General features: G+C 43.5%; 1 protein-coding gene across 2 annotated transcripts in view; it reads right to left on the bottom strand.

The window, feature by feature from the left end:
- Positions 1-9,518, bottom strand: part of LOC112228394 (FAST kinase domain-containing protein 4) — a 23,493-nt gene extending 13,975 nt beyond the window's left edge. Inside the window, exons 1-5 of one of the 2 annotated variants that reach the window (XM_024393684.1) lie at positions 9,431-9,518; positions 8,672-9,035; positions 7,575-8,072; positions 7,013-7,333; positions 13-187 (exon numbers count right to left, since the gene is read on the bottom strand). In XM_024393684.1, the coding sequence (XP_024249452.1) occupies positions 13-187; positions 7,013-7,333; positions 7,575-7,988 (910 nt within the window). In that variant the 5' untranslated portion in view covers positions 7,989-8,072; positions 8,672-9,035; positions 9,431-9,518. Of the gene's footprint in view, positions 1-12; positions 188-7,012; positions 7,334-7,574; positions 8,073-8,671; positions 9,090-9,430 lie in introns of those variants that run through there. The other variant, XM_024393694.2, reaches the window with a different exon arrangement.
- Positions 9,519-12,845: the final 3,327 nt, after the last annotated feature.

Here is a 12,845-nt window from a genome sequence, read left to right as displayed (position 1 = left end):
GTGTCTATGTACCATATGCGTAGGCGAGGTCCAACAGTAGCGGTGTGGTAAGGTCTGTTGAGGGTTTCTGTAGGAGGTAGTAGGACAGAGCTCTGAGCAGAGGCACTGAACGGCGTCCCTGAGACGCCAGAGACACAGACACCCTGCGGATATCCTCCGCCCCAAACCCTTCAGCTAGCTCTAACGCCTGGGGTGGGAACAGAGAGAGGGGGGAGACAGAGAAAATAAAAGGAAAATCAAATCAAAAGAAAAGGAGTGTTGGGTTGAGATAGATTTGTTGATGGTGCAATTACAGTTCCACTCCGCTATATATGTACAGTTGAAGTCGGAAGTTTACATACACTTAGGTTGCAGTCATTAAAACTCGTTTTTCAACCAGTCCACACATTTCTCGTTAACAAACTATAGTTTTGGCAAAGTCGGTTAGGACATCTACTTTGGGCATGACACAAGTAGGCCTTGAAATACATCCACAGGTACACCTCCAATTGACTCAAATTATGTCAATTAGCCTATCAGAAGCTTCTAAAGCCATGACATCATTTTCTGGAATTTTCCAAGAGGTTTAAAGGCACTGTCAACTTAGTGTATGTAAACTTCTGACCCACTGGAATTGTGATACAGTGAATAAGTGAAATCTGTCTGTAAACACACACTCACCGGCGCCGACAGAGATGGCCGCCTCGCTTCGCGTTCCTAGGAAACTATGCAGTTTTTTGTTTTTTTTACGTGTTATTTCTTACATTAGTACCCCAGGTCATCTTAGGTTTCATTACATACAGTCGAGAAGAACTACTGAATATAAGATCAGCGTCAACTCACCATCAGTACGACCAAGAATATGTTTTTCACGACGCGGATCCTGTGTTCTGCCTTCTGGTCAGACTCCGGAGACGGGCACACCGTGCACCACTCCCTAGCATTCTTCTTGCCAATGTCCAGTCTCTTGACAACAAGGTTGATGAAATCCGAGCAAGGGTAGCATTCCAGAGGGACATCAGAGACTGTAACGTTCTTTGCTTCACGGAAACATGGCTCGCTGGAGAGACGCTATCCGAGGCGGTGCAGCCAGCGGGTTTCTCCACACATCGACAGAACGACAGAAACAAACATCTTTCTGGTAAGAAGAGGGGCGGGGGCGTATGCCTTATGACTAACGTGACATGGTGTGATGAAAGAAACATACAGGAACTCAAATCCTTCTGTTCACCTGATTTAGAATTCCTCACAATCAAATGTAGACCGCATTATCTACCAAGAGAATTCTCTTCGATTATAATCACAGCAGTATATATCCCCCCCAAGCAGACACATCGATGGCTCTGAACAAACTTTATTTAACTCTCTGCAAACTGGAAACGATTTATCCGGAGGCTGCATTCATTGTAGCTGGGGATTTTAACAAGGCTAATCTGAACACAAGACTCCCTCAATTTTATCAGCATATCGATTGCGCAACCAGGGGTGGAAAGACCTTGGATCATTGTTACTCTAACTTCCGCGACGCATATAAGGCCCTGCCCCGCCCCCTTTCGGAAAACCTGACCACGACTCCATTTTGTTGATCCCTGCCTACAGACAGAAACTAAAACAAGAGGCTCTCACGCTGAGGTCTGTCCAACGCTGGTCCGACCAAGCTGACTCCACACTCCAAGACTGCTTCCATCACGTAGACTGGGACATGTTTCGTATTGCGTCAGATAACAATATTGACGAATACGCTGATTCGGTGTGCGAGTTCATTAGAACGTGCGTTGAAGATGTCGTTCCCATAGCAACGATTAAAACATTCCCTAACCAGAAACCGTGGATTGATGGCAGAATTCGTGTGAAACTGAAAGCGCGAACCACTGCTTTTAAATCAGGGCAAGGTGTCTGGTAACATGACTGAATACAAACAGTGCAGCTATTCCCTCCGCAAGGCTATCAAACAAGCTAAGCGTCAGTACAGAGACAAAGTACAATCTCAATTCAACGGCTCAGACACAAGAGGCATGTGGCAGGGTCTACAGTCAATCACGGACTACAGGAAGAAATCCAGCCCAGTCACGGACCAGGATGTCTTGCTCCCAGGCAGACTAAATAACTTTTTTGCCCGCTTTGAGGACAATACAGTGCCACTGACATGGCCTGCAATGAAAACATGCGGTCTCTCCTTCACTGCAGCCGAGGTGAGTAAGACATTTAAACGTGTTAACCCTCGCAAGGCTGCAGGCCCAGACGGCATCCCCAGCCGCGCCCTCAGAGCATGCGCAGACCAGCTGGCCGGTGTGTTTACGGACATATTCAATCAATCCCTATACCAGTCTGCTGTTCCCACATGCTTCAAGAGGGCCACCATTGTTCCTGTTCCCAAGAAAGCTAAGGTAACTGAGCTAAACGACTACCGCCCCGTAGCACTCACATCCGTCATCATGAAGTGCTTTGAGAGACTAGTCAAGGACCATATCACCTCCACCCTACCTGACACCCTAGACCCACTCCAATTTGCTTACCGCCCAAATAGGTCCACAGACGATGCAATCTCAACCACACTGCACACTGCCCTAACCCATCTGGACAAGAGGAATACCTATGTGAGAATGTTGTTCATCGACTACAGCTCGGCATTCAACACCATAGTACCCTCCAAGCTCGTCATCAAGCTCGAGACCCTGGGTCTCGACCCCGCCCTGTGCAACTGGGTACTGGACTTCCTGACGGGCCGCCCCCAGGTGGTGAGGGTAGGCAACAACATCTCCTCCCCGCTGATCCTCAACACTGGGGCCCCACAAGGGTGCGTTTTGAGCCCTCTCCTGTACTCCCTGTTCACCCACGACTGCGTGGCCACGCACACCTCCAACTCAATCATCAAGTTTGCGGACGACACAACAGTGGTAGGCTTGATTACCAACAACGACGAGACGGCCTACAGGGAGGAGGTGAGGGCCCTCGGAGTGTGGTGTCAGGAAAATAACCTCACACTCAACATCAACAAAACTAAGGAGATGATTGTGGACTTCAGGAAACAGCAGAGGGAACACCCCCCTATCCACATCGATGGAACAGTAGTGGAGAGGGTAGCAAGTTTTAAGTTCCTCGGCATACACATCACAGACAAACTGAATTGGTCCACGCACACAGACAGCATCATGAAGAAGGCGCAGCAGCGCCTCTTCAACCTCAGGAGGCTGAAGAAATTCGGCTTGTCACCAAAAGCACTCAAACTTCTACAGATGCACAATCGAGAGCATCCTGGCGGGCTGTATCACTGCCTGGTACGGCAACTGCTCCGCCCTCAACCGTAAGGCTCTCCAGAGGGTAGTGAGGTCTGCACAACGCATCACCGGGGGCAAACTACCTGCCCTCCAGGACACCTACACCACCCGATGTTACAGGAAGGCCATAAAGATCATCAAGGACATCAAACACCCGAGCCACTGCCTGTTCACCCCGCTATCATCCAGAAGGCGAGGTCAGTACAGGTGCATCAAAGCTGGGACCGAGAGACTGAAAAACAGCTTCTATCTCAAGGCCATCAGACTGTTAAACAGCCACCACTAACATTGAGTGGCTGCTGCCAACACACTGACAATGACACTGACTCAACTCCAGCCACTTTAATAATGGGAATTGATGGGAAATGATGTAAATATATAAACAATGCTACCTTATATAATACATTGTTCATCTCATATGCATACGTATATACTGTACTCTATATCATCGACTGCATCCTTATGTAATACATGTATCACTAGCCACTTTAACTATGTCACTTTGTTTACATACTCATCTCATATGTATATACTGTACTCGATATCAGCTACTGTATCTTGCCTATGCTGCTCTGTACCATCACTCATTCATATATCCTTATGTACATATTCTTTATCCCCTTACACTGTGTATAAGACAGTAGTTTTGGAATTGTTAGTTAGATTACTTGTTGGTTATTACTGCATTGTCGGAACTAGAAGCACAAGCATTTCGCTACACTCGCATTAACATCTGCTTAACCATGTGTATGTGACAAATAAAATTTGATTTGATTTGATTTCAACAATTGTTGGAAAAATTACTTATGTCATGCACAAACTAGATTTCCCAACCGACTTGCCAAAACTACAGGTTGTTAACAAGAAATTTGTGGAGTGGTTGAAAAACAAGTTTTAATGACTCCAACCTAAGTGTATGTAAACTTCCGACTTCAACTGTATGTATGTATGCATGCACACACACACCATAATGACAAAGCGAAAACCAATATAGGCGTTTTTGCACATTTATAAAAAATAAAAAAACAGATACCTTATGTAAATAAGTATTCAGACCCTTTGCTAAAACTCGGAATTGAGCTCAGGTGCATCCTTGAGATGTTTCTACAACTTGATTCGAGTCCACCTGTGGTAAATTCAATTGATTGGACATGATTTGGAAAGGCACACACCTGTTTATATAAGGTCCCACAGTTGACAGTGCACATAAGAGCAAAAAACAAGCCATGAGGTCTAAGGAATTGTCCAGAGCTCCGAGACAGGATTGTGTCGAGGCACAGATCTGGAGAAGGGTACCAAAAAATGTCTGCAGCATTGAAGGTCTCCAAGAACACAGTGGCCTCTATCATTCTTAAATGGAAGAAGTTTGGAACCACCAAAACTCTTCCTAGAGATGGCTGCCCGGCCAAACTGAGCAATCGAGGGAATGAGGGCCTTGATCAGGGAGGTGACCAAGAACCCAATGGTCACTCTGACAGAGCCCCAGAGTTCCTCTGTGGAGATGGGAGAACCTTCCAGAAGGACAACCATCTGTGCTGCACTCCACCAATCAGGCCTTTATGGTAGACAGAAATCACTCCTCAGTAGAAGGCACATGACAACCCACTTAGAGTTGCCAAAAGGCACCTAAAGACTCTCAGACCATGAGAAAGGAAAATGCTCTGGTCTCATGAAACTCTTTCACCTGAATGCTAAGCATCCCATCTGGTGAAGCATGGTTGTGGCAGCATCACGATGTGGTGATGTTTTTCTGCGGCAGGGATAAGCAGACTAGTCAGGATCTAGGCAAAGATGAACGGAGCAGGCCTCCCGGGTGGTGCAGTGGTTAAGGGCACTGTACTGCAGCGGCAGCTGTGCCATCAGAGTCCCTGGGTTCGCACCCAGGCTCTGTTGTAACCGGCCGCGAACGGGAGGTCCGTGGGGCGACGCACAATTGGCCTAGCGTCGTCCGGGTTAGGGAGGGCTTGGTCGGTAGGGATGTCCTTGTCTCATCGCGCACCAGCGACTCCTGTGGCGGGCCGGGCGCAATGCACGCTAACCAAGGTTGCCAGGTGTACCCTCCGACACATTGGTGCGGCTGGCTTCCGGGTTGGATGCGCGCTGTGTTAAGAAGCAGTACGGCTGGTTGGGTTGTGTATCGGAGGACGCATGACTTTCAACCTTCGTCTCTCCCGAGCCCTTACGGGAGTTGTAGCGATGAGACAAGATAGTAGCTACTACAACAATTGGATACCAGGAAATTGGGGAGAAAAAGGGGGTAAAATACAAAACAAACAACAAAAAAAAAAAAGATGAACGGAGCAAAGTACAGAGAGATCCTAAATGAAAACCTGCTCAGGACCTCAGACTGGGGCAAAGGTTCACATTCCAACGGGACAACAACCCTAAGCACACAGCCAAGACAACGCAGGAGTGGCTTCGGGATAATTCTCTGAATGTCCTTGACTGGCCCAGCCAGAACCCGGAAATGAACCCAATTGAACATCTCTGGAGACCTGAAATAGCTGTGCAGCAATGCTCCCCATCCAACCTGACAGAGCTTGACAGGATCTGCAGAGAAGAATTGGAGAAACTCCCCAAATACACGTGCCAAGCTTGTAGCATCATACCCAAGAAGAATCGAGGCTGTAATCGCTGCCAAAGGTGCTTCAACAAAGTACTAAGTGTCTGAATACCAATGTAAATGTGATATTAAGGGCTTGTAAGTAAGCATTTCACAGTAAGGTCTACCTATACATGTTGTATTCGGCACATATGACAAATACCATTTTATTTGATATTTCAGTTAATTTTTTATAAATGATCAAAAATGTCTAAATCTGTTTTTGTTTTGTTATTGTGTGTAGATTGATGAGGGGGGGAAACAATGTAATACATTTTAGAATAAAGCAGTAAAGTAACAAAATGTGGAAAAAGGGGTCTGAATACTTTGTTCAATTTTATTGTTATATTACATCATGTTTTTTTTACTATAATATAGGTGTCTTGACTGTGATAAGGGCTCGGGAAATAAGAGCATCTTGTCTGCTAAATTAACAAGCAAGCCTATGCCATTGCACAGCCATATGTTTCTACAAGCCAGCATCACTGCTGAGGTTACTGCCTTTTTGAAGATCATGTTCCACGATATAATATTACCAGTTGATATTAAGGTTTCAATAAATTCATCTTAAATGGCACTTGCTTTTTTATTGACTGAATACTGTGTATATGGGGCAATTTAGCAATTAGGATTTGTTATCTGTAATGGTTATGATACATTTGGTGTTGTCGAGCACTGTTGGCATAGGCCTATAGATAAATGCGCACATTTGTTTCCAGTGCGGTTCTTGTGTTCTAAAAATATATATTTTTAAATTCCTTGGAGTACTCAGAAAATAAATATAGGGTATTTGAAAAATAATAAAATAAAATGGCAAATGCCCATCCCTAATCATTGCGTGCAAGGAATATGGTGACAAATAGTACTAAACTTGACTAGTTTAATAAACTAAGTCAATTTGTCCAAATACTTATGACTTTCAATTAGAGGGACTAGATACATAAGGTGCTTCATTTCTAAACAGTAAAATAGATATGTATGAAAATACCCTAAAATAAAAGCTAACATTCTTTCCTGTCGCCTAATCTGAAACATTCTGTCTCAAATCTAAAATGCTGGAGTATAGCGACAATTTAAATGTATTTTTATTCACTGTCCAAATACATTTTTGATAACTTAGTATGTGTAGTGTGGGGGTAGTAGTGCTTGTTACCTTATCCTCCAGTCTGTCCATCAGTGCAGGACTGAGGTGTCCAGCCCTAGCCATCAGGGTACTGACGGTTCTAGCGTCAGCGATCTCAGTCCAGCGGAGCTCCAGCTGTTTTAGCGCTGCACTCACCAGCGACACCTCCATCTGACCCTTCCGCCCTGCTCCCCAGTCTGCCAAGAAAGCCAGCTGTTTGTAGGAGAGCCTGCGTACACGCCACAGCACCTCTGTCTGGATGGAGCGTTGTACTGCAGCTGTAGGAGGAACACCCAGAGCAGAGAGGGAGCGCAGCAGAGAGACCAGCGTACCATTCCACACCGACGCTACCTGGGGTAAGAGATACACGCACACACGGTCAATTTACACACACTCAAAGAAACTCTCAGAGAGCACCGAAAGGTTTAGTGAATATTTTGAGCTGCCTTCTGCCCTAACTGTAACCTGCCCCATGTCTCTTGCTTTCATCACTCCTTACCCATCTTCATCCCCTCTCAACCCTCCACTTATCTACCCTCACCTTTCCTCATCCTACCTATCCCCTGACCCTTCTTACAACACCCTCTCCTACCTGTGCAGTAACCGTGTCCAGTATGTCTAGCAGTCTAGGATCATTCAGCAGCTCAAATTGGTCCATTTTAGCCCCACCTTTCTCTCTCCCAGCCAATCTGACAAGCTGAACCAGAGCCTTAGCTGCCTGATTGGCCTTTCCTCCTTGTGCCGCCCATGCCTGCAGGACATCCTGTGGAGATTGGGCCCTCTCTAAGAGCTCATCCAGCTGGGTGCGTTTGGGCTCGATGGGATACTCCTCTTTGACCAAACTCCTGCCCTCACATAGCCCCCTGAACACAGGCTGCCGCCAGGCCTGGGCCCACAGTGGCTCTGCTGGCCCAGCTGCAGGCGTTGGCAGGAGGGCAGCGGCGGCTGAGGCCTGGGGAGACCTGGGGAGGAGACGGGCACATCGGCCCAGCAGACGGCTGGTCATGGAGAAACAGAAAGCAGCACGAGACCAGAGAGAGCAGCGAGACACGTATTCACAACACAGCAGCCAGAGTTACCGTGCTAACACCTGAGAGCGAGCAATAGAGAGAAAAAGAAAGAGAGAGAGTTAATTCAAGAGAGTGAATATCACTGTGGTTCTCATTATTTATTTGTTGTTCCTGAACCTACGATCACATGTTGCTATGCCCAAACAACCCCTTCATGTGCAACTTTATGATAAGGACTATATGTTCTTATTCTCCGTAGTCTGCCGGTCATGGACTGCTGTCAACAAGCTTACCCTAGCGATCTTGAGACGCTTTAGCAATTAGTAACGGTAACGAGGGGATTGTGTTGTGTAACATAACATTGTGTCAACAATCATGTAGCCTGTACTACTACAAACAAAATATTTGCAGGAAATCAATGAATAGACATGGTTGTGGCAAGTAGTCATAATTCAGCTCAATCCACTAACGTCACTAGCAACATTTCAGTCTCAAAAGCTGAGCTGCCATCAAGCGTATTCTGACCTTGCCGACTAGGGTTTCTGCCGTTCTAGCTATTACAATTATGAAACTCAGACTAGCAACATTCTCTGCATTCACAACTACACCTGTGACAGGTCTTAAGTAGACATATAAATACATGTAGTTGCCATTTATATATTTAAAGGACTGTTCTTACCTTGATAAATAAGATAGAAAGCTAGTGGTAGAAGACGAAGGCGACATTCACATGGAGCTGTCAGCAATAGTCGCAAGAAAATGACCTCAAAGCTACCAGTGTCACATGATTGTCGGACGAAGCTGCGATTGGTCCACTTGTTTCAAGGCACTTTAGATTGTATTTTTTTTATTGCAGAACCTGGTCTTGATGTCTATGCGCGGAACCCATAGAATTAGATACACACAGTGGTGCAAAGTTATTCTGCCTTTGAATTGCGTTCCCATGCAAAACTAGACAGATAGTTAACAACTAAGTCTTCAACAAAACTCCCAAGGCGTAACTTTTCTTGAATGAATATATTGAAAACGTTTATGTTGTGAAACTGCAAAATACAGAAAAGAATATACTTTAGTAGTCAATTCACAGTTGCATAAATACAAAGCACGTGCCAAAGTACCATGCATCTGGCATGATGCCAAACCATATAGCTAATTGTTACTCATATGGTAATTGTCCAACTCCTTTGATTACTCTAATAATGTGCAACCACCTCTGTACAATAACAAAGCATATTACACTAGAAACAGTAACAAAACTACAGTATTGTATGTTTTACAATTCGTTTACATGACGCACGAGCAAAGTAATACAGCTGACGTCATACATGAAAGGAAAGGCAATTTGTGTGAGTAAATGTAACCAACTAACATTGATAAGTAAGCAATTATATCAATAACAAGATTATCATCACTAGCAATATGCTTGAATCTAACTTACAAACAAATATTTTCCGAGGCTGAAGCGTGACAAGAAATAACTGCACTGAAAGACCTGCACCGTAGCGTTGTTTCTAGCTGCTTCTCTGCGTGCAGAACGACTACTCTACTTCCTGTTTCCGTACAGTCTTTCTAAGTACCAGAAAGCTCCACTAGGGAGCAATAAACATCATGGAACACAATGAAAATCCATTTTAACCACTGTAATAAAATCATCTGTTACCTTCTAACAGGACGCCAGCACAAAAGTACTTAAAAGTACAAATACTTTAAAGTACTACTTAAGTAGGATTTTGGGGTATCTGTACTTTACAATTTATATTTTTGACAACTTTTACTTTTACTTCACTACATTCATAAAGAAAATAGTGTATTTTTTACTCCATACATTTTCCATGACACCCAAAAGAACTCTTTACATTTTGAATGCTTAGCAGGACAGGAAAATGGTCCAATACATGCATTTATCAAGAAAACATCCCCGGTCATCCCTACTGCCTCTGGTCTGGCGGACACACTAAACACACAGGCTTTGTTTGTAAATTATGTCTGACTGTTGGAGATCCGTAAATTTAAAAAACACAAAATAAAGCAGTCTGGTTTGCTTAATATAAGGAATTTGAAATGATTTATACTTTTACTTTTGATTCTTAAGTATATTTAAAACCAAATACTTTTAAAATTTTACTCTAGTACTATTTTACTGGGTGACATTCACTTTTACTTGAGTCATTTTCTATTGAGGTATCTTTACTTGCACTGAAGTATGACAATATGATATTTTTTCCACCACTGAATACACAGCTAACAGCCCATTAAGAAGTGTTCGCTAAGTCTCTCAATTGAAATTTAGTAAATGTTTTGAAACACATTTCATAGTCTCAAAACTGTAAAACGTCTCACTGTTTTCCATCAAATTGCAAAACCTCTAAAAAATAAATGTTATACTTTCATGTGAGATTTCCTATAAGCCACATTTACAAATGTAAAAGCTGTTGATGAGTCAGAAAAGTCAAACAATTACTGTGTTAAAACACCCCTTTGGGAAGATTTATATATATATTTTTACATTTGACATTTTAGTAATTTAGCAATGCACTTCTCCAGAGCGACTTACAGTAGTGAGTTTACATTCATACATACATTTCCATACTTTTTTGTACTTTTTTTGCACTTTTTCGTAGATTGTTTCCGCCAATTATCCGTCCCATGACATCCCATAAAAGCAAGAAACAAACACCAGACAGTACCAGTCAAAAGTTTGGACACACCTACCCATTCAAAGGTTTTTCTTTATTTTTACTATTTTCTACATTGTAGACATCAAAGTTATGAAAAAACACATATGGAATCATGCCGTAACCAAAAAAGTGTTAATGAGGAAGTCACCTGGAATGCATTTCAATTGTCATGTGTGCCTGGTTTAAAACTTCTTAGGGCTGCAATCCCGTTAACGGGATCGATATGACAACAGCCAGTGAAAGTGCAGGGCGCCAAATTCAAAACAACAGAAATCTCAAAATTAAAATTCCTCAAACATACATGTATCTTATACCGTTTTAAAGGTAATCTTGTTGTTAATCCCACCACAGTGTCCGATTTCAAATAGGCTTCACAGCGAAAGCACCACAAACGATTATGTTTGGTCCCCACCAACTCACAGAAAAACACAGCCATTTTTCCAGCCAGAGAGGAATCACAAAAAGCACAAATAGAGATAAAATTAATCACTAACCTTTGATAATCTTCATCAGATGCCACTCATAGGACTTCATGTTACACAATACATGTATGTTTTGTTTGATAAAGTTCATATTTATATTTTAAAAATCTCAGTATACATTGGCACGTTACGTTCACTAGTTACAAAAACATCCGGTGATATTACAGAGAGCCACATCATTTTACAGAAAAACTCGTTATAAATGTAGATGAAAATACAATTGTTAGATATGGAAATATAGATATACCTCTCTTTAATGCAACCGCTGTGCCAAGAGGCCTAAGAGTTTTATAAGTAAGCATCAACAAGTGTGTCTTGCGACGGGTATACAGAGATGACCAGTTTACAGAGGATTATAGAGTGCAGTGATGTGTCCTATAAGGAGCATTGGTGCCAAATCTGATGGCCGAATGGTAAAGGACATCTAGACGCTGAGAGAAGGACAGTGTACCGTCTAGCCATACTCCCAAGTACTTGTATGAGGTGACTACCTCAAGCTCTAAACCCTCAGAGGTAGTAATCACACCTGTGGGGAGAGGGGCATTCTTCTTACCAAACCATATGATGTTTGTTTTGGAGGTGTTCAGAACAAAGTTAAGGGCAGAGAAAGCTTGTTGGACACTAAGAAAGCTTTGTTGTAGAGTGTTTAACACAAATCTGGGGAGGGGCCAGCTGAGTGTAAGACTGTATCATCTGCATACAAAGGGGTGAGAGAGCTTCCTACTGCCTGAACTATGTTGTTGATGTAAATTGAGAAGAGCGTGGGGCTTAGGATCAAGCCTTGGGGTACTCCCTTGGTGACAGGCAGTGGCAGAGATAGTGCATGTTCTGACTTCATACACTGCACTCTTTGAGAGAGGTAGTTAGCAAACCAGGCCAAAGACCCCTCAGAGACACCTATGCTCCTTAGCCGGCCCACAAGAATGGAATGGTCTAGCGTATCAAATGCTTTGACCAAGTCAATAAAAATAGCAGCACAACATTGCTTAGAATCAAGGGCAATGGTGACATCATTGAAGACCTTTAAGGTTGCAGTGACACATCCATAACCTGAGCGGAAACCAGATTGCATACCGGAGAGAATACTATAGACATCAAGAAAGCCAGTCTGTTGATTATTGACAAGTTTTTCCAACACTTTTGATAAACAGGGCAAAATAGAAATAAGCATTTAACAGTTAGGATCAGCTTGATCTCCCCCTTTAAATAAAGGACTAACCGTGGCTGCCTTCCAAGCAATGGGAACCTCCCAGAGAGGAGAGACGGGTTAAAAAGTTCAGAGATAAGCTTGGCGATGATAGGGACAGCAACCTTAAAGAAGAATGAGTCTTAACTATCTGACCCAGATGGTTCAACCATGATCTTGCAGAGTTACTCCTTCTCAAAAAACATGTTGAAAAATGTGAGCGCTCACATGCAGCTTTGTCTCTCTCTCTCTCCCTCCCTTTTTAAGTGCGTAGCGCATAAAAATATCTGTCCTTGGATGCAACACTCACTACCGAGTTCCAAACTGCCTCTGGACGCAAATCAACACAATAACTGTTCGTTGTGTGGTTCATGAAATGGGTTTCCATGGCCGAGCAGCCGCACACAAGCCTAACATCACCATGGGCAATGCCAAATGTCTGCTGGAGATACGAAAAAATGGCGCTGGAGAAGGCTGACGTTTTACATGTCCCAAACCAATTGTGTT

This window comes from Oncorhynchus tshawytscha, linkage group LG03, assembly GCF_018296145.1.
Source record: "Oncorhynchus tshawytscha isolate Ot180627B linkage group LG03, Otsh_v2.0, whole genome shotgun sequence".
Lineage (NCBI taxonomy): Eukaryota > Metazoa > Chordata > Actinopteri > Salmoniformes > Salmonidae > Oncorhynchus > Oncorhynchus tshawytscha.
Note: the sequence above shows the minus strand (reverse complement) of the source record. Positions and strands in the feature narration are given on the sequence as shown.